The sequence below is a fragment of the Pangasianodon hypophthalmus genome, chromosome 6 (assembly GCF_027358585.1).
Source record: "Pangasianodon hypophthalmus isolate fPanHyp1 chromosome 6, fPanHyp1.pri, whole genome shotgun sequence".
NCBI lineage: Eukaryota > Metazoa > Chordata > Actinopteri > Siluriformes > Pangasiidae > Pangasianodon > Pangasianodon hypophthalmus.
In genome coordinates this window covers 748,517-770,802 of record NC_069715.1, presented here as the reverse complement: position 1 = coordinate 770,802, position 22,286 = coordinate 748,517, and the positions used below count along the sequence as shown (strand labels likewise).

At 42.6% G+C, this 22,286-nt stretch overlaps 2 protein-coding genes across 4 annotated transcripts in view; one reads left to right on the top strand and one right to left on the bottom strand.

Annotated features, from left to right (window-relative positions):
- Positions 1 to 14,100, bottom strand: part of homer2 (homer scaffold protein 2) — a 16,900-nt gene extending 2,800 nt beyond the window's left edge. Inside the window, exons 1-8 of one of the 2 annotated variants that reach the window (XM_034305122.2) lie at positions 13,834 to 14,100; positions 7,705 to 7,861; positions 4,568 to 4,699; positions 4,292 to 4,384; positions 3,151 to 3,287; positions 2,567 to 2,714; positions 2,264 to 2,374; positions 220 to 300 (exon numbers count right to left, since the gene is read on the bottom strand). In XM_034305122.2, the coding sequence (XP_034161013.2) occupies positions 220 to 300; positions 2,264 to 2,374; positions 2,567 to 2,714; positions 3,151 to 3,287; positions 4,292 to 4,384; positions 4,568 to 4,699; positions 7,705 to 7,861; positions 13,834 to 13,835 (861 nt within the window). In that variant the 5' untranslated portion in view covers positions 13,836 to 14,100. Of the gene's footprint in view, positions 1 to 219; positions 301 to 2,263; positions 2,375 to 2,566; positions 2,715 to 3,150; positions 3,288 to 4,291; positions 4,385 to 4,567; positions 4,700 to 7,704; positions 7,862 to 12,942; positions 13,167 to 13,833 lie in introns of those variants that run through there. The other variant, XM_034305120.2, reaches the window with a different exon arrangement.
- Positions 14,101 to 14,232: 132 nt separating this feature from the next.
- LOC117597539 (RNA guanine-N7 methyltransferase activating subunit) lies at positions 14,233 to 17,054 on the top strand. 2 transcript variants are annotated; one of them, XM_034305123.2, is made up of 3 exons: positions 14,233 to 14,384; positions 16,196 to 16,333; positions 16,473 to 17,054. In XM_034305123.2, the coding sequence occupies exons 2-3, from the start codon at positions 16,200 to 16,202 to the stop codon at positions 16,591 to 16,593; spliced, it is 255 nt and encodes an 84-aa protein (XP_034161014.1). In that variant the 5' UTR covers positions 14,233 to 14,384; positions 16,196 to 16,199; the 3' UTR covers positions 16,594 to 17,054. The 2 variants fall into 2 exon arrangements, with proteins under 2 accessions (XP_034161014.1, XP_034161015.1); XM_034305124.2 differs by having other exon boundaries at positions 14,247 to 14,384; positions 16,199 to 16,333.
- Positions 17,055 to 22,286: the final 5,232 nt, after the last annotated feature.

Below are 22,286 nucleotides of genomic sequence, written 5' to 3'. Positions count from 1 at the left end.
CACACACACACACACACACACACACACACACACACAATTCTGTCAGTGTGTTGTTGACACGCTGTATGTATTGTGTGTGATAAACAGCTCATAATGTTCTTCTCATGGAGTCAAATTTCATCACCACCACCATCCATCAGGCTGCTGTGATCATGTGACCATTTAGGTGCAGTTTGAGAGAGTGTGTGTGTGTGTGTGTGCGTGTTTGTGTATACGTACCTGTAGCTTGGCGTTGAGGTTGTCACATTCGGACATGAGCTGTGGAATTATCTCAGCCTGCTTCCTCAGATTCTCAAGCTCCTATAACACACACACACACACACACACACACACACACCCCATTACACACACTGCAGCAGTACTTAGAGAGCTGAGACAGTGCTGCTGTGGGGGAGTGATGGGAATGACTCACATCTTCGGGCTTGTGTGTGTGTGTGTGTGTGTGTGTGTGTGTGTTGAAAGGATTACAGCTTATTTAGACTCTTTACCAGAACTCTCTCTCTCACACACACACACACACACACACACACACACAATCTCACTATAAATGTAACATGTCCTTACACACACCATCATCATCATCTCACTAACCCTAGACATCTGCCCTTGATAGGGCACAGAGTGCGTATTACTGATCAACACACTCCAGCACACACACACACACACACACACACACTCTCTCTCTCTCTCTTTCACACACAAGTTGACTTGACACACACACACACACACACACACACACATTCCCTGGTGCGATTAAAAATAGTCAATTCTGACAAGCACTGACACCACCTTACACCACCTTCTTGTGTGCAAAAGTTTGTGCACCCCACTGTCATTAGCTCTCTAAAGAACAGATTTGAGGATAAAATAACAGAAGGGCTCTCAATCCTAACTTCTCTCTCTCACTCACACACACACACACACACACACACACACACACACACACACACACACACACACGGGTTTAAAATCACGTCTGACCTTCTTATTTTCACTGTGTACTCATGACGTTTTCTCCTTCAGTTCTCTGCGCTGTTAAACCTCATATACTAACCTAACGTAAACGTGAACCGCTGTGTGTGACACACACTAACGCCGGCACTGCGATTTCACACACAGCGGTTCATTTTCACAAACCAAGCAAACAGCAAGTATCACAATTACAGTAAGATAACCAACAACAATAAAACACAGCAAATAAACTTTATAATTATGTAAATGAGATGCATATGAGGAAATTTGACGAGTGTTTATACAAATTAGATGTATATTACTGTAAATTAGGGAACGTTTCATGTAAACAAGTTATGCAAATGCTGTTATGTAAATTAAGTGTATACAGGGTTAATTAGAGCCTTTTTATGCAAATTAGATGTATGACAGTGTGTGTTCTATGTAAATTAGATATATACGACAGTGTGTTTTATGTAAATTAGATGTTTATGTAAATTAGATATATACGAAAGTGTGTTTTATTTAAATTAGATGTTTATGTAAATTAGATATATACGACAGTGTGTTTTATGTAAATTAGATGTATGACTGTGTTTTATGTAAATTAGCTGTACATTACTGTAAATTATGAAGATTTTTATGTAGATGTATATAAGGGTAAATTAGAGCAATACATATGCAAATTAGATGTATATTAACGTACATTTGGGTATTTTATGTAGAATAAATGTAAATGATGGTAAATTAGGGAGTGTTTTATGTAAATTAGAGTAAATTGTGGTGTAAGTTATATTGAATTACTTACATTAAATAATTAAATTGAATTATGTAAATTAAATGCATATGAGGGTGTGTATGTGTTTTATGTAAATTAAGATGTATATAACAGAATTGGGGCATGTTGTATGTAAATGAATAAGTGACTAGTGGGCGGAGCTTGTTTCGTGAATAATCGTTGTGCTCCTATCAGCGCTCAGTTTGTTGTACAGTTTCATGAATCAGAGATAGATTAATTCAAATGTCATTTCATTGCCCTCATTTCTGTCGCTCATTTCATCACCATTTTAAGACCCATAATTCATTGCAAGAACACGATACGAAGGTGGGCGGAGCTACGAGTTCTGTTCATTTAAATCTAATCAGAAGAGTGTGTGAAAGAAATGCTGGAGGTGAACACCCTTTAATGATTATAATCACATCATGAGTGAGGAATGTTAAGAGCAGAATATCATCACTGTAATCTCTCTCACTGTGTGTGTGTGTGAGTGTGTGAGTGTGTGTGTGTGTGTGCGTGTGTGTGTGTGTTTACCTGCTCTTTGTCCTTTATTTCGTTCTCAAGTTTCTGCACTCGGGTACTGAGCTGAGCGTTTCTCTCTTTCTCCTGATTCACCTCTTTACACACCGCCTCCAGGTCTGCAATCTACACACACACACACACACACACACACACACACACACACACACACAAATTACACACTACATCGCCTGTGCCTCTTCAGTACACACCCACACACACAGTCCTAAGAAAGCTGATGTGCAGGTGGGTATGTGCGAGGGTGGGGTTGTGTTATTTGTATTTGTGTGTGTGTGTGTGTGTGTGTGTGTGTGTGACCTTGTTCTTGAGTGTGGTGTTCTCCTCCTGGCATGCGCTGGTGTGTGTTTTCCACTTCTCCACACTGCTGTTTGCCTCCTGCAGAGCCTCCATCAGCCGAGCGTTACTCTCCTTCAGAGCCTGCAGCTCCGACTCATACTGGTTAGTACTAATTACACACACACACACACACACACACACAAGATATATATATATATATATATATATATATATATATATATATATATATATATATATATATATATATATATATATATATATATATGTACATACTGTATATGTGATATGCAAAGGCATATTAGGGCTTGACCGATATATCATTTAGGCAATAAATTAGACAATATTAATATTCCACTGTTCAATGCATTTATCAGTATCTGCATAAAACACAGCATTAAAGCGGCTATAAGCATTCTTTACATGTTCTAATTTAATGACAGCACTTTACCACTACTTTATGCAAAGTAACAGTCAGTATTTTTATCCCTACAAAGTGTGTGTTTGAATGTGTGTGTAGTCTCAGTGAAGGAGGCGTGGTCCTCTACTCAGAGTGTGCGCGTGTGTGTGTGTGTGTGTGTGTGTACCTCTGCTCCACAGCAGACTTCAGTCGGTTGTTCTCACTCATCAGCACCGTGTTATCAGGTGTGTGTGAGATTTTGTCATCGTCTGTACCATTCATACTCGACGCCTGATTGGACAGTGGAGTCTCGCGGCCAGATTCCTGAGAGTCAGAGCAGCACGAGCGTTACACCACTCGCATAACAAATAAAATACATTAGTATATTTTCCACGTTTTAAAATGTTTTTTACTCTCCAGCAGGTTTTGCAATTCACACACTGCAGTGATGTGACTGCCATAATTTCTGCATAACTGTAACATGCACATCTGATAGTGTATTTACGGTATAGTTACAGACACAAAGAAATGGAAAATACAGCAGTGTGACGCTGAGTGGAAAGAAATTAACGGACCAAAAAAAGACGAGTTAATTAATAGAAGGGCGTTCACGCTTTGGAGACATTCGCGCTCCGGAGACATTCGCGCCCCGGAGACATTCGCACCCCGGAGACATTCGCGCCCCGGAGACTGCTGAAGTTCAGAAGGGGATTTCGAGCAGATACAGAAATGACATTGTGTGAATAACAAAAAAGGGGCGTGGCTAAACACAAACATCTTCTGCATAAAAAGCTGGGTTAAACAGCGCAGCGTCGTAGAAACCTTCCAGGAAAGGATTCCCAAGACGCGACTACACCCACCCGCTACAGACGCGACTACACCCACCCGCTACAGACGCGACTACACCCACCCGCTACAGACGCGACTACACCCACCCGCTACAGAGCCATTGCCATAGATACGACTACACACACCCACACACACACACACACACACACACACACACTACAAAGCCACCGCCATAGACGCAACCACACCCACTACACAGTCAAAGCCGTAGATCCGACCACACCCACTTTCTGCTGAAACTGAAATGATTTTTGCAGCTGAGCACCGGATCTTTTGCAGTGGGGAAAAACCATACAGTCACACTCACACAGTCCCACAGTGTCGCACATTCGCACAGCGTCTCACACACACTCTCATACACTGACACTCTCGCACAGCCACACAGGTACACACTCTCACACACGCATAATACAAACGCACTTTCAGTGTGTTTAACAACACAAACAACGACCACATGTACAATAATTATAAACACGCACCTGTGAGTGGATGCTGGCTGCATCTGTTTTCTCCTGTGATTTCTCTCTTGCCATTTTAGCCGCATCCTTCACTTCCTGGAACTTTTCAGCAAACTGTAATACACAACACACACACACACACACACACACACACACACACACACACAAGCTGGTGAACCTTATAAACCGACATCTGTGTGTGTATGTCTGTCTGTGTGTGTGTGTGTGTGTGTGTGTGTGTGTGTGTATGTGTGTGTGTATGTGTGTGTGTGTGTGTGTGTGCGTGCGTGTTCAGACCTTGGACAGCTGCTGTTCAGAGGCGAACCCGAGACCGAACACGGTGTTTGCGCGGCTGTCGGCCCATTGGCCGAACTTCTGTGACGTCTTTGTGAAGGTCATGTTGGGGGTGATGGTGCTGTTTATGATCACCTACACACACACACACACACACACACACACACACACACACCAAAATATACATGATCATCATCAGTGTTGCATTTCAGGAACTTTCAAGCAAAAAGAAGTCAGGCTTTCAGAGGAACACACACACAACAGGGCTCTACCTCCAAATAGCAGACAGCTGCTGTGTGACGCAACAGAGTAATTAGGATTTTTATCTCATGGCAACGTCGAACAGAGCGCAAATTAACGTCAAAGCATGAAACCACCTCCATCACTTTGTCTAATCTCTCTCTCTCACACTCACACACACACACACACACACACACACACACACTTTCGAAGAAAAGGTTTAACACTACACCACACCAGAAACCTCCTCATGTTTTTCCTGTTGCTAATTGGATAATGAGGATTTAATCCAATTTCTGCTGGTCAAACACGACCAACACTGAACACACACACACACACACACACACACACACACACACACACACACACACGGTCATTCACAGCTGACACACATACTCATGTCAGTACATACTGTAAATTTTTGCTGATGGAAAAAGTGGAAGTTCTTCTAGCGGGAATGAAAACACACACACACACACACACACACACACACACACACACACACCCTACTATTGTCTGCAGTTAGAAGAACGGCTGAGAAGGAAGACTATTTCCTTCTAGAAGGAACAATGACCCCAATAACCCAAACCCCTCCACAATAACCCCAATGACCCAAACCCCACCCCAATGACCCCAAACTCCACCCAGATGACCCCAAACCCCACCCAGATGACCCCAAACCCCACCCAGATGACCCCAAACCCCACCCAGATGACCCCAAACTCCACCCAGATGACCCCAAACCCCACCCAGATGACCCCAAACCCACAGCGACCTCTCCTGAACACAACCACAGACCACAACACAAATGTGAACTCCATTAGCGTGGTCAAACACAGACATGCAAAATCTGAGAACTGCAGTGTGTGTGTGTGTGTGTGTGTGTGTGTGTGTGTGTGTGTGTGTGTGTGTGTGTGTATCAGGAAGGCTGGAACATAAAGGATGATCTTCACACTGATAGGGATCAGAAAGGTCATGCAACAGTTCCTGTGTGTGTATGTTCACCCCATTTCCTCCTGCATCTATCAGTCATGTTGACAGAGGGAGTGAGAGCAGCGGGTGCCGTTAGGAGACAGGTGGAGTGTGTGTGTGTGTGTGTGTGTGTGTGTGTGTGTGTGAGTGTGTGTTGGAACCGAACACTGTGATGTGACATCACTGTCCCCACACCGAGGAACGTCTCCATGGCAACACAGTGTACATGCAGTGCAGAAAGACAGCACATTCGTCCTGAAACATCAAAGTCCTCCGAGACACATTTCTCACACACACACACACACACACACACACCATTATATTTTACACTCTCCTCCGAAGTGTTTAGTATCTTTAGTGTCTTTAGCTGAAAGTGCAGCTTGTTTATTATTTACTTATTTATCACATAAACGTGACACACTGATGACTGATGCACATTTCTCAGTTTTAGCGATTCATAAACGTTGCTATGGAAACAGCATCACGCCACAGCGACGACGCCAAACTTTATTACTTTGCTCCATAATTTCATTATGCGCTGCAGTCACACAGTTAAACACACACACACAAACGCACACGCGTGCGCACATACACACACACGCGCACACGCGCGCGCGCACATACACTAATGAAATCAGAGACAGATGGGCAGCTGCTCACTGAGCATCACTACACATCACAACATGACACTACTCAACACTACACACTATTCAACAATATACAACACATGAGGCTACACAACACTACAAATCACTACACAACACGACACTACACTACCCTTCCCACTACTACACAACATGACACTATTCAACACAACACAACCCAACCCTACTCAATACTACTCTACACTACACAATACTACTCAACAATATACAACACATGAGGCTACACAACACTACAAATCACTACACAACACAGCATGACACTACACTTCACTACCCTTCTCACTACTACACAACACGACACAACAAAACCCTACTCAATACTACACAACAGAACATGACACTACACTACTCAACACAACACTACACTACTCAACACAACACTACACTACTCAACACAACACTACACTACTCAACACTACAACACTACGCAACACAACATAACACTACTCAACACTACACAATACTTCAAAACACTACACATCACTACAAATGACTACACAACACTACTCAATACTACACAATACTATACAACCCTACAGTTCACTACAGGACACAACATCTCCGCACTACACACACTGTTAGCATGGATACATTTTTTATCATATGCATGAAGCCTCTGATGTCTGATTAGCGCTAATCCACTACTGCAGTTTAACCCACATGCTGATAAATCCAACACCAACAGCTGGGATTCACTCACAAAACCGAGCAGATGATCATTATATTTTATTTATGGTGGACGGACACACACACACACACACACACACGTTTATAAACCCCTGTTTATGAAGTACTGATGTCACTAAATCAGCTACACGGTTTTTGGAGTAATCACGATCGAGATCAGAAGATGAGCCAGAAACCTTGAGCTACAGAACGTGTGCGCTAAGCTGGCCAGCTAGCTAACATCAGTGATAGACAGACTGCGGTTGTCATAGCAACGCATAGCAATTATATTGTGACAGGTTTGAGATGCTGTTAAATAAATCAGTGAGAGAACGAGGATGTACATCGAGACACAATAATGTGATCTACAGCAGGTTGCTAGCAGTTAGCTAAGCGGCTAGCTAAGCTAGCTAACGTTAGAAATATTAGCCTGATAGGGATGGCACGTGGACATGGGGGTGTGTCCAAATTTGCATATTCATGTATATTGCGAGATCCTGGTGTTTTTAATGAGGGTGAAGGTGTAGAGATGTTCATTAGCAGGAAATCAAGTGACACGTAAAACACTACAGAGAGTCTTTCAGAGGTCTCTCTGACCTTTGACCCGTCCACGCTGATGATGCGATAGCTGTTGCGAGTGCTGTCGTAAAAGTAGGACACGGTGACGGCTTGTTTACTGGCAGGAACCCAGTTCTTCTTGGTGGTGGGATCGATCTGGAAGACATGAGCTCGAGTGGTGAAGATCGGCTGCTCCCTGAAACACACACACACACAGAAAGTGTTAATACTGTGGGCGTGTCCCGAACCACGTGCCCTATTCACTACATATAGTCCACATAAACACCAAGTTCAGTCCACTGTGGGCGTGTCCCAAACCACACACCCTGTTCACTACATAGTCCACATCGACACTGTCTTCACGCCACTGTGGTTTTAACAGGGTTAGAAAATGTCAGACTTCTAGGAGTGTGCACTACACAGTGAACAGGTTTTGGTTTGAGACACAGATTCCTCCTCATGTGTTAGGAAGCTCCTCCGTCCTGTTCCTCTCGTCCTTCTGCTCTAAATGTCTCTGCGTGAATGAAAATAAAAGAACAAGAACCACACACTGAGCTGAAACCAGATAAATAGATTCCTGAAATTCTTTTTCAATGCAGAAATGCGGTTCTGCCGGTTCCTATATTGAAGGAATGAGCACGTCGCGGGGGAGAACCACACGTCGAGTAGAAGCCGCACGCTGAGCGGGTATACACACGAAGCTTATCTTATTATATAGTGTTAGTGTTAATCATGTGTATTTGGGGGCGTAGTACTGCAATGTGTCTTACACAATCCACTGTCTGTACCACACACACACACACAGACAGACACACACACACACACACACACACACACACACACTATAAGCAGGTTACAGTTATAAGTTGAAGGCAGACTGGGCGGAGCCTCCATCTGTCAACCAGTCTTTAAATAGACACGCACACACACATACACACAACCTAACCCCCTAACAGAGAGTGTGTATGAGTGTGTGAGTGTGTGTGTGAGTGTGTGTGTGTGTGTGGGGCTAATCTCTAACTCCACAGTTCTAAAGAGGCCACAGGCTAGACCTAAGGCTAGACCCCCGGCTTTGACCCAAGAGCCCCACTGCTGATCCTAAACTTACACCGGTCTTACACCCTAAACTTCCTCATGTCTCAGGGAGCTTTTCCTCGCCACCGTCGCCTCTGGCTTGTTCATTAGGGATCAATTTAAATTTTGTATTCGGAGTTCTGTAAAGTTGCTTTGTGACAATGTCCATTATTAAAAGTGCTATACAATTAAAACAGAATTGAACTGACTCTGACCTCTGAGCCATTACATAACCCATGAACCTGTAAAACCCCTGAACCTGACTCTAGCACATCTACCTCTGAGCCAGGATCGCTAAATAAATCACCTTACCCTGACTCTAGAACCCCCCTTTCAGTGTGACCCTTGACCCCTAAACCTGACTCTACAATCCCCACCCCTTTCAGTGTGACCCTTGACCCCTATCTCTGACTCGAGAACCCACACTCTGAACCTCAGAACACTCAGAATCTGATGAAGAACCTGGACCAGCCCGTATTATTCGATTAACACACTGATTCTATACGGTGTCTGTATTTGGTTTACAGTGTGATTTAGTCACACACATCACGGTGTGTGTGGGCAGTTTATCCGTGTATTGTTTGGTAGGGTTTGTGGTATGTGTGTGTGTGTGTGTGTGTGTGTGTGTGTGTTTCGGTTTCAGTGTGCTGTTGCGCAAATCGTGACTCCTCCAACTGGTCTGTTAACTCTGACATGTTGGACCAGTTTTATTCTTTCTGCCCCACACACACACACACACACACACACACACACACACACACACACACACACACACACACACTCGTCTATGCTTGCTCTCAGTTTGGCAACGCGTGTCATTTCTAGGGCTGTGACCTCTAACACAACAAACACACAGACACACACAGACGCTCACACCTTCAACTGTAAAGGCCAGAAATAAAACGTCCTCAGCGCCAAATGTAGTCACTGAGCCGAGATGTGTCCAGTGTGTAGTTTTACTCATGCTGCTAACCGTTAAGAAGAGCACAGCCTCCAGTTTACCACGGTGTGCTAAATATATGTGTGTGTGTGTGTGTGTGTGTGTGTGTGTAAATCACGCCCCAGTGGCGTCTCCTCACTCGGCTGTGTGTCTCTAACAGATTCGCTGGTGTGTGTTCTCAGTCTGTATGACACAATTATCTATAAACAAAACAATAGAGAAGGACAGGTAGGGGGTGTGGCCTAAAGTCTGAAGGTCAGAGCAGCTCTTGAATCAGAACCTGAAATAGTTTGAATTTTATTTTTAACACACGTTCTGTTACTGGGAAATAATGTCTCTGAGATGTTTAAACACACACACACACACACACACACACACACACACACACAATGCTAATCTGTCTGCATGAAGCTTTAATGATTTGTTATCGACATTAACGTCATGGTGCAAAGCTGAAGCAAACTTTACACACCGAACATCTCAGCTGCTCAAGAACATTCCGGTTAAAGAGACGTTTTATTCTTTTATTCAAACTGCTCCTTTAACTCCAACAGACAAAACCTCAGCAATTAACATTCGTTTGTGACGTCAAATAAACCACCATCACGTGAGTAATAAAACACACCAGGCCGAGCTGCGACACTGAGACAGTGAGAGACTGAGAGACTGAGAGACTGAGACAGTGAGACACAGAGACTGAGACACTGAGAGACTGAGAGACTGAGACAGTGAGACACTGAGAGACTGAGACACTGAGAGACTGCGACATTGAGACACTGAGACAGTGAGACACTGAGACAGTGAGACACTGAGAGACTGGGACACTGAGAGACTGAGACAGTGAGACACTGAGAGACTGAGACAGTGAGAGACTGAGACACTGAGACACTGAGACACTGAGAGACTGAGAGACTGAGACACTGAGACACTGAGACACTGAGACAGTGAGACAGTGAGACAGTGAGACAGTGAGAGACTGAGACAGTGAGAGACTGAGACAGTGAGAGACTGAGACACTGAGAGACTGAGAGACTGAGACACTGAGACACTGAGACACTGAGAGACTGAGACACTGAGAGACTGAGACACTGAGAGACTGAGAGACTGAGACACTGCGACATTGAGACAGTGAGAGACTGAGACAGTGAGAGACTGAGACACTGAGACAGTGAGAGACTGAGACACTGAGAGACGGCGTGCTGTAATGAAGCGCAGCTACTGTTACTGCTCTGAAAAGCTGATAATTTTCCTCTAACTGCACGTCCCCAAGTGGTTTATTCCTCCTACACCACAGCAACATACCAACAATTACACTTTTATTTATTAAAGAATGACACGTCTCACTTTTTATCTGCTTATAGTTACATTTATAACTAAGTTAGTTCCTGTTGTCACTTACGTTATAGCAGCTATAAACACTCGTTCCCTCACCAGCGTCTCTTTATTCTCTCTCTTCAAGTTAATAAGACAAAATAAAATAAATAAGTCGCAGCTTGTTCCGCATGTTACTGAGAAACGCAAAGAAGCGTAAACTCCTCTGTGCTGAAGACGTCGGAAAACTTACAGTTCCAGCTTTACCTCTGACTGTTACAAAGCGCTGACACTGGAGACTCCTTCCATACATGTTACATAAACATCTCCTTACTTTAAGAAAACTTCATTAGTGGAGCGTCGCTGTACACGTCCCTGTGAATGAGCCGTTACTATGGAAACGATAACGTATCAGAACGAGCGCGTTAATATAAACCTGCGCTACTGTCAGAGCTGCTGTTATAGAGAACTAATCAACACCTTCTGACCAATCAGAGCGCAGAACTCAGCATACAGTGTGAGATAAACACTGATAAATAAAAGCTGATTGCCGGTGTTAAGTGTGTTAAAAGTCTAATGTAGATTACGTCAGACTGTGTTAAGTGCTGTGCGGAGTCTGATTACAGCCGTGTGAAGGTGTTAATTATAATAAAAGCTGGTGTAAGATGGTGTTAAGTGAAATAAAGGTCTCGTAAGAAGAACTGTTCTCAGTGCCATGTTGAGTGCTGTAATGTTTGTATGAATGTGTTAATTGTGATAAAAGCCAGTGTTAAGGGTGTGTTAAGTGTTAAAAGTCTTTAAACACCTATCAGGCTGGGCAGAATCTAATGCACATTATGTTAAGTCTAACTGTGTTAAATGCTACACCGAGTCTGACAGCAGTACGAGTGTGTTAACTGTAATAAAAGTTGGTTAGATGGTGTTAAGTACAAATAAAAGGTCTATTAAAAGTTATTAGAAGCGGTGTGAAGTAAAATAGAAGCCAATAAATAAACACCAGCAGTAGGAATGTGTTAATTGAAGTAGTTATAAAGTGTTAAATATCATTAGGCGGCGTGTTAAATCTTAGAATCAGTTACGTGTTAAGTGTTAAGTCTAATAAAAACAGGTTCAGGTTTGTAATGCTGAGCTGAATAACGGAGGGATGAAGGTGTTAACTGTAATAAAAGTTGGTTAAATGGTGTTAAGTGAAATAAATTTCTATTACAAGTCCTGTGAAGTAAAATTAAAGCCAATAAATAAAGAGGTGTTAAGTGCATTAGAAGCAGGTCAGACTGTGTTAAGTGTCATGCTGAAGACTAGAACAGCTGTATGTGTGTGTTAATTGTAATGGAAATAAAAGAAAAGTTCGATAATGGAAGCATGAAGGAGTTGAAAGTGTTCAGAACGCCAGTCAGTCTGATCAACAACAACAACAACAACAACAACAACAACAACCCCTCTAGACTGTGTGAAGTGTAACAGCAGTTTGTACAGACGTAGTGCAGGTGGTGTTAAGTGTAGTAAATGTCCAGTACAGACTCTGTGGAGGCTAATAAAAGTAGGTTAGGGTGTGTTAAGTGCCATGCCGAGTCTGATAACAGGAGTATGTGTGTGTTAATTGTAATAAAAGCTGGATATAGACTGAGTGTTAATTATAATAAATGCTAAGCAGGTTGTTTAAATCCGCAGTGTTCAGTGTGTTAAATTCCAGTCTAATAAAAGCAGCTGAGTGTTAAGTGGCAGGCTGAGTCCGAGGACAGCAGGTGTGTGTGTGTGTGTGTGTGTGTGTGTGTGTGTGTGTGTGTGTGTGTGTGTGTAATAAAAGCTCCACAGGCGGAGTTCAGATCAGGAAAATCAGCACTCAGTGAAATTAATTAATTAATTAAATATAAAATAACGTCAGTGTTTAGTGTTGAAACACCGCGAGCCTGTGTGTGTGTGTGTGTGTGTGTGTGTGTGTGTGTACTCACCCCATGGCCGTGGATCCGCGTCGGAAAACTGAGCGCTATGAGGGTGAGGTGTGTGTGTGAGAGTGTATAAGTGTATGGAAGTGTGTGTGTGTGTGTGTGTGTGTGTGTTAGCTCCGCTCCGACTCCATTTCAGGCCCCGAGACTGAAACCCGATCGTCATGAACCGAAGCACTTCTGATCCTCACACTGCGTGCGCGAGTGTGTGTGTGTGTGTGTGTGTGTGTGTGTGTGTGAGAAAGTGTGTGTGTTGCTCGGATCAAACTCCAGGTACGCACGCACGCGCGCGCACACACACACACACACACACACACTACAGAGCGGACACTACTCTCTCCGTGAGAAACACCCACACACACACACACACACACACACACACACTGAATATAATCCAAATCGCATTAAATATTAAAATTAGATTGAAATCCGGTTTAAATGTAAACGCAGCGCGCGCGCAGGGGGGTGGGGACCAGGTCCGAGTGTGAGCGCGCGCGGTTCGGGTCCTGAAAAAAATGAGCAGCAGCAGCGACACGGAGCGGATCCACCTGCTCCAACACACACACACACACACTCACACACACACACACACACACACACACACACACACAAACACACACACACTTCACTTTCTACCGTTTAAACATTAAACTCCCGGTTTTTTGACATGAAAAAGAGGTGAAATGATGTTTTATGGGATGTTTCTCACTCACACACAATGCAAAACAAAAGAAGAAAAAGTCATATGCATGCATGCGTGTGTGTGTGTGTGTGTGTGTGTGCGCGCGCGCACGTTAAAAAAAAAAGTAATATGAAATAAAAATAGCTCCATCAAGGTCCGAAAACATGCGCGCGCGCTGTAACTGGAAATAAATTCCACATTTGGTTTGTACTCACATGAGTCTGAAGGTGTTGCCTTTTCTCCACACTTGAGATGAAATGTTTAAAATAATATTATTAATAATAATAATAATAATAATAAAAAAACAAACTTGGCTGGTGTGTGTGTGGGGTCTGGAGGCGCGCGCGCTGCGATCCGGCCGGTAATTAGGTGATAAGAAATGAAAGGTCTCCTTTAACAGGTGGACTGAACGCTCAGGTGGAAGCCTCACGCTGTGCTCGCGCTCGTGCTCGCGCTCCCCGACATGGCTGCGGTGCGACTCCGGGACTCGTTCAGGAGGGAAAGCCGCAGAAAGCCGCAGGAAGCTGAAACCGGCTCTGGGCTTGTTTTATGAGGGGAAACATGAGAGGGCGGAACAAAACTCAGGGCGGAACCTTTGTAGCGGCCGAGTGGGGGAGCGAAATAAAGGCTGCACACGCGCCTCTTTACTGTCCGGGCGGAAAACCCGAGCAAGCTAGCTGTGATTAATTTCTATTCGATAAAAGAAATAAAAAGTAATAAAGAATTTAAATTTCCATTCTTTATTAAAGTAAAGAGTTTGATCCAGGTAAGTGTATTAACCTTTTCTTTCTGTAAAGGTCTTAGCTACGTCACTAAACGAGCTAGCATTAGCCGTGTTTCATTACAGTTAATAATAATAATAATAATAATAATAATAATAATAATAATAATCGTAATCATAATAATGGTATTTAATTGTGTTTAATGATATTTATGAACCTTTACTGGTGTTTGGGGATATTTAGTTGTGTTGATGGTGTTTGGAGGTGTTTAATGGTGTTTGATGTTATCTGGTTGTGTGTAATGGCATTTAATGATGTTTGATGGAGAGTAAAGGTGTTTGATGGTGTTTGGTGGCGTTTATTGGTGTTTGGTGGCGTGTGGTGGCGTTTGTTGGTGTTTGATGGCGTGTAATGGCGTTTATTGGTGTTTGATGGCGTGTAATGGCGTTTATTGGTGTTTGATGGCGTGTGGTGGCGTTTATTGGTGTTTGGTGGCGTGTGGTGGCGTTTATTGGTGTTTGGTGGCGTGTGGTGGCGTTTGTTGGTGTTTGATGGCGTGTAATGGCGTTTATTGGTGTTTGATGGCGTGTAATGGCGTTTATTGGTGTTTGATGGCGTGTGGTGGCGTTTATTGGTGTTTGGTGGCGTGTGGTGGCGTTTATTGATGTTTGATGGCGTGTGGTGGCGTTTATTGGTGTTTGTGTGTAATGGCGTTTATTGGTGTTTGATGGTGTGTGGTGGCGTTTATTGATGTTTGATGGCGTGTAATGGCGTTTATTGGTGTTTGATGGCGTGTAATGGCGTTTATTGGTGTTTGTGTGTAATGGCGTTTATTGGTGTTTGGTGGCGTGTAATGGCGTTTATTGATGTTTGATGGCGTGTGGTGGCGTTTATTGATGTTTGATGGCGTGTAATGGCGTTTATTGGTGTTTGGTGGCGTGTGGTGGTGTTTATTGGTGTTTGTGTGTAATGGCGTTTATTGGTGTTTGGTGGCGTGTAATGGCGTTTATTGGTGTTTGATGGCGTGTAATGGCGTTTATTGGTGTTTGGTGGCGTGTAATGGCGTTTATTGGTGTTTGATGGCGTGTAATGGCGTTTATTGGTGTTTGGTGGCGTGTAATGGCGTTTATTGGTGTTTGATGGCGTGTAATGGCGTTTATTGGTGTTTGGTGGCGTGTAATGGCGTTTATTGGTGTTTGATGGCGTGTGGTGGCGTTTATTGGTGTTTGATGGCGTGTGGTGGCGTTTATTGGTGTTTGGTGGCGTGTAATGGCGTTTATTGGTGTTTGGTGGCGTGTAATGGCGTTTATTGGTGTTTGATGGCGTGTGGTGGCGTTTATTGGTGTTTGATGGCGTGTGGTGGCGTTTATTGGTGTTTGATGGCGTGTGGTGGCGTTTATTGGTGTTTGATGGCGTGTGGTGGCGTTTATTGGTGTTTGGTGTGTAATGGCGTTTATTGGTGTTTGATGGCGTGTGGTGGCGTTTATTGATGTTTGATGGCGTGTGGTGGCGTTTATTGGTGTTTGGTGGCGTGTAATGGCGTTTATTGGTGTTTGGTGGCGTGTAATGGCGTTTATTGGTGTTTGGTGGCGTGTAATGGCGTTTATTGGTGTTTGGTGGCGTGTAATGGCGTTTATTGGTGTTTGGTGGCGTGTAATGGCGTTTGGTGGTGTGTAGTGGCGTTTATTGGTGTTTGGTGGCGTGTAATGGCGTTTATTGGTGTTTGGCGTGTGGTGGCGTTTATTGGTGTTTGGTGGCGTGTAATGGTGTTTGATGGTGTGTAATGGCGTTTATTGGTGTTTGATGGCGTGTAATGGCGTTTATTGGTGTTTGGTGGTGTGTTTATGTTTTCCAGCAGCATGGCTGAAGCTCAGCAGTATGAGGAGCAGTTTGCGCACCGTTTCTCGGCTCAGGATGAGGAGTTCCAGCGGTATTTACAGCAATCCGCGGTGCAGCCGCCTGTAGTGGAGGCGTGGAGATGCAGAGACGCTCGGTATAAACTTTAACACCGATAAATAGTTACACTTTCATGTGTTTTTAAAAATATACAGCTAGATTAAATGTCCTGATGTTGCGCAGGTGACTGGAGTGAGAGTGACTCGGGCTCTCACAAGCTCTGTGGTGTTCTTTAGTTTCCAGGACAGCAGACATCACCGTGGCGACGGCGGCGGCTGGGGTCAGAGGTCACAGGATCGGCGATACGGAGGTCACCAGAACTCATATAATCGGAGACGACATTACGATCGCTACTGAGAGTTCGGCGGGAGGAGACGCGCGCGCGCGTGTGTGTGTGTGTGTGTGCGCGTGTGTGATTAAACAATCAAAATATTTCAGTGTGTTTATTACATCAGTTCTTTATTGGTGATGTAATTACAGTCTCATTTATTTGCTTCAAAAGAAAACATTTTCTTTTTTTCTCCCTTAGAGAAAAAAGTAGACAACCGTGTGTGTGTGTGTGTGTGTGTGTGTGTGTGTGTGTGTGTGTGTGATTACGTATGGAATACTTGATTACTGCAATTATTCAGGAACAAAAATCATTTTAAATCAACTTTAAAGAGGATTTTATTTCCTTATTAATCTGTGTTTATTACTCACTTTAACACAGAATTAATATCTTTTTAATGCTGTAAACAAAATCGCACTCACACAATTTTACACAAACTAATAATGTACTTTTCCTTAACAAGTGTTTAAATAAAGTACAGTTTTCAATATATTCTTCTGAAGATTAATACGATTGATGGAATGGAGGATAAAGACGGAAACAACAAAACAAAAAAAGTGAGGAAAGAACAAAAGAAAAGAAAAGGAGGATGATGGAATTAAAAAAAAAGGGCAGTGTGATTGTAGTGAGTGTGTGTTGCGGTTTAAGGGAAGCTCCTGATTGGTCAGCTGCTGTAAAGCCCATGACATCATCAGCTGCAATTTTCATTCAGTGAGAAAGTTTCTGATACTGATGTGGCTGCTGATTAGGTTTAATTAATTAAATGGAGTAGAGAAAAGGTGTGTGTGTGTGTGTGTGTGTGTGTGTGTGTGTGTGTGTGTGTGTGTGTGTGTGTGTGTGTGTGTGTGTTTCCTCCATCAGGAAGCGCCATCACTTTATTCCCTGTGCCTCATTTGCAAAAAAAATCCTAGCTTTAGTTATTTTATGTAAATCGCATGGAGATTTAATCAGAAGTGAAAAGTAACACGTTGATAGTTTACCTCCTGACGCACGTCACGCTTCCTACCTGCACTTTCATTTATCTGTTTCAGAAGAACTTCACCACATCAGCGATCACACACACGTTTCTAATCCCTTTATGTGGAGCGTTCGCTGTACACGTCGCCCTGAATGAGCTGTTGCTATAGAAACGATAAGGTATTAGAATGAGCGCTTTAATATAAACCTGCATTACTGTCAGAGTCGCTGTTATAGAAAACTAATCAACACCTTCTGACCAATCAGAGCGCAGAACTCAGCAACAGTGTGTGTGTAATGATCTAATAAAACTCTGAGACGTTCTGCACTGTTATATTATTACAGAGAAGCTGCAGTTCTGACTGTGTGTGTGTGTGTGTGTGTGTGTGTGTGTGTGTGTGTGTGTGTGAGAGAGAGAGAGAGAGAGAGAGAGCATGAAGAGAACTGTTATGTAATTTCACTGCAGACAGAAAGAGAACATGACCGAAGGAAGGACGAGTGAAAATGCAGGGAATCATTATTTAGCTTCAGTGGGCACATTCATCTGTCAAAGAGTGTGTGTGTGTGTGTGTGTGGCGTTTTAGCATTTAGATAAACTTATTTTATTTTAAATATATACACACAGTAAAAGGGCAGCTATTTATGATGATGATGATTATTATTATTATTATTAATATTATTCATGTTATAAGAGTCAATATCAGCCCAAAGAACCGTTCACACACTTTCTATAAAATTTATGATTCTGTGAAATTCAGGATCAACCCATAAGTTTTCCCACCAATTCTTAAAATTTGGCTTAAATTCTCTAGCGCCACCAACAGACCGAAGTTAGACACATGTCTGTCCATCACTCTGGAAGCACAGGTCACAGAATCATTCTAACTTCCTGTGATTCCTCAGGTCACGATGCAGTAACGGTGAAAACGCCAAACAGGAAGTGACTGTATCTCAGAAATGGTGATGTGTATTGACATCAGACCTGATGGGTGGATTCGTGATTGTGCCCAACTTGGTGGTGCTATAATTAAAAAAAAAAAGAATTAAAATTCCAATTTAAAACATCCATCACAGAAGTTTTTATTTATTATGAAACCGAACAAGGATCGAGACGCAGTTTCCACATCTCTACAGTGCGGTCCATCTCTGAGTGCTTGGACCCCTGAATCACTGCTTGTGGCTATATATTGTATATTATATACTAAGTAATTATATTAATTATAATTTTGAATAAAACCAGTTCTGACTCCGGATAGCTGCGATTCCTGACGCGCAAACAAACACTCGGCTTTATTTATTGTGAAAACAACTGAAACTTTTTTAGAAATTCTACAAAGTGTGATTTATATATTAACTAAAATACTTTACACCACAGCGCTGCTGAGTTCTGCACTCTGATTGGTCAGAAGGTGTTGATTAGTTTTCTATAGCAGCAGCTCTGACAGTAGCGCAGGTTTATATTAATGCACTTGTTCTGATACGTTATCGTTTCCATAGTAACAGCTCATTCACAGGGACGTGTACAGCGACACTCCACTGATAATAAACAGGATCTAAAAAATCATTGATGTGGTGAAATTTTCTGTGAGGAGGAATGTGTTTATGTAACGTTTATGGAAGGAGTCTCCAGTGTCTTCAGCACAGAGGAGTTTACGCAGTTTCTCAGGAACATGATGAAGAGAGAGAATAAAGAGGCTGGTGAGGGAACGAGTGTTTATAGCTGCTATAACGTAAGTGACAACAGGAACTCACTTGTAAATATAAACAGATAAAAACTCTGACATGCTGTTGTTTAATAAATAAACAGTTGTAATTGTTAGTAAGTTGCTGTGGTGTAAGAGGAGTAAAACACTCGGGGACGTGCAGTTAGAGGAAAATAATCAACTTCAGGTTGGTAACAGTGAGTCCACTTCCTGTCACTCAGTGTTTTACTCTCTCTCACTCACACACACACACACACACACATTGTGTGTACTGCTTGTCGTGTTATTTAGTTATTAGTGTTTATTAGGTTATTGTCAGCAGTCTGTTGGGGTTAAATCTTTATTAAACACCACGCACAAACTCGAGGACACAGACGTCACAGGGAAATAATCTGATCAGTGATGCGTCTCTTGCGTGTGTGTGTGTGTGTATGTGTGTGTGTGTGCGTGTGTGTGTGCGTGTGTGTCTTAATATGAAACTTATGAACAATGAAAAATGATTTCTCTTATTCTGAGACAAAGATTCAAAACTAAGTGTAAAAACTGATACTAAAGAGAAGCAGTGTGAAATGCTAAAGCAGTGCTAAATGTGTGTGTGTGTGTGTGTGTGTGTGTGTGTGTGTGTGTGTGTGTGTGTGTGTGTGTGTTAAATGAGTGTGTGTTTGGCTCTGAGGGGGAGGTGCAGATTTTTCTTCTCCAGTTGAATCTATTTTTACTCTCAGATGCAGAATTTCTGCCGCAGGGAGACGACAATGCACTGAACACACCACACACATACACACACACACACACACACACACAGAGCACCAAGATAAAATCAGATTTTGTTAGGAAGTGTGTAAGTGTTCAGCTCAGAGTCTGGTGTTTGTAAACATGAAGCAGTAATGTGAATGTGGTGTATCATCTCTTATTTCCACTCTCACACCTGTCACCACGAGAGGTCAACACACACACACACACACACACACACACACACACACACACCCCTTAAGCACATCATACACACCGTAATGTCACTTTCAGTTCCACCACCTGAAGGGACAGCACTAAGGGCAGAACATTTCATCTATTTCATGTGTCACCTTTCTTGTAGATGTTTACGTCACAGTGTGCAGATCAGAACGTTTTAAAACCTGGCTGAACAGCGCCATCTATAGGAGCCGCGACGTCACTGTGGCACTAGAGGAGTCCGCTGTTCGTGTTTAAGAGATTATCAAAGACAAATAGCCACTGTTAAGATGAACGTTGTACCTCAGCTTAGGTTTCTGTTATTTTTTTTAATGATATCACTTCCTCCTTCACACATGCTCTCAGATCTAAATTTATCTGGTCAGGGCCACATGCCAGGATCAGTCTAACTCAGGGATGTCCAATCTCATCCACAAAGGGCCGGTGTGTGTGTGTGTGTGTGTGTGTGCAGGTTTTCATTCCAATCAAGCAGGAGTCACACCTGATTCCACCTGTATAATCAGTTGATGCTGTAGACTCAGGTGTGGCTTCTGCGTGGCTGGAATGAAAACCTGAACCCACACCTGCTGTTTGTGGATAAGATTGGACTCGCCTGGTCTAACTACAAGCCGTGATGTAGGCCTCGCTTTACCCAATCTCAGGCTCAGTCTAACTGACGTCCATTTAAAGACTCCTGATCCTTTGGCTTTGGCTTTATCAGGATTCTTTGGCTGCAAATCGAAGCCTCTAGGGGTCGCGGCAGATCAGGTACAGAACCTTCCCTACGCAGGTCCAGGCCAGAGGAACCTCCAGCAGTTAATTCAGTCTTTAATTAAATTCTGTGGAAAGGTAATTAGGAGTTCCACACATCCACACTGATATGGAATAATGATCATTCGTTAGATGTTAAGAAGCTCTTCTCAGTTTTTTTTTTTTGGTCTAGCCGTGATATAAATACTCTGAGGGATATTTTTGGGGACTCTGGCTTCCTGTCATGATTCTGTATCCTCTCATTCGTTATATTTACAGCTATAACCTTCTCTCAGGGTTTCTGGGGTGCATTGGCAGACCTCGCTGACTGATCATCATGTCACTATTTCCTGTTTCTCTCTGCATACACGGAAACTGTCACGTTTTATTCAGGTCCCTTAAAGGTCCCTGTAGATGAAGATGAAGATGTTTTAAGGAACAAAGAATTAGCTCACAGTGTCATTTACATTCATCTCTCACATGTTAGGAAATATTACCACATGCCATGAACCATGAGAACGTCTTCCACTCTTTACTAAAGAGGTTACAATAAAACATTATTATTATTTTTTTTTTTTACATATTAATTGTTTTAATTAGATGTTTACTTGTAAAAATCTATATTGACAATGACCTTTTCATCAGTCTCCTGAAGCCCTGGTTGGGAAACACAATGTAGTGCACAAAGCCCTTTCTGCCTGCAGTTTACCATCTGAACAGAAATATCTAAAATAAAAAGTGACTATAAAACATACCTGTTGTGTAAAAGTGAGTGTTGTTGAGCAGCCTGACTCCCATTCACACACTGAAACAGATTTGTAAACGAATTTCTCGAACCTTTCGGGACATGATCAGGTGATGTCATCACCCTGCGCCGTCAGTGACAGCAGTAACAGAGTGTGAGCACCTCAGCTGCTCTTATTACTGAATCAATAACCACAAAAACAACATCTCAATACTATTCACTCAATCAGTTACAAATCCATTTCAAATTCACTAAAAACTCACTCGTTTACACTAAAAATGGAAACACAAGTATGTGCTTTAGTCACGTTTTACCACCAAATATATGTAAGTCTCGTCCCCTAAACCCTCAACAGCGGCGTTTCTACAACAATCTCCTCAATGCTCGCTAAATTAATGTGATATTACTCTGATATCACACCACATGTTTAAAAGTTGTGTTCATGTGTGTTATACTTGTGTCTTACTGTGATGTGCAAGAAATAAATCAATACAACAACAACATTTTGGTTTGTTATTTTTTATTAATATTATTGTTAGTATTTGTTTTAACAGAAACAGTTTTTTTAATTTGTTTATTTATGTTCTGTTCGTATTGTTAACCATCAGAGTTGGGATTT

Coding starts and splice junctions, on each gene's coding strand:
- LOC117597539 (XM_034305123.2), top strand. CDS start 16,200: ATGGCTGAAGCTCAGCAGTATGAGGAGCAGTTTGCGCACCGTTTCTCG. Junction 16,334..16,472: donor TGGAGATGCAGAGACGCTCG/GTATAAACTTTA, acceptor GGTGTTCTTTAG/TTTCCAGGACAGCAGACATC.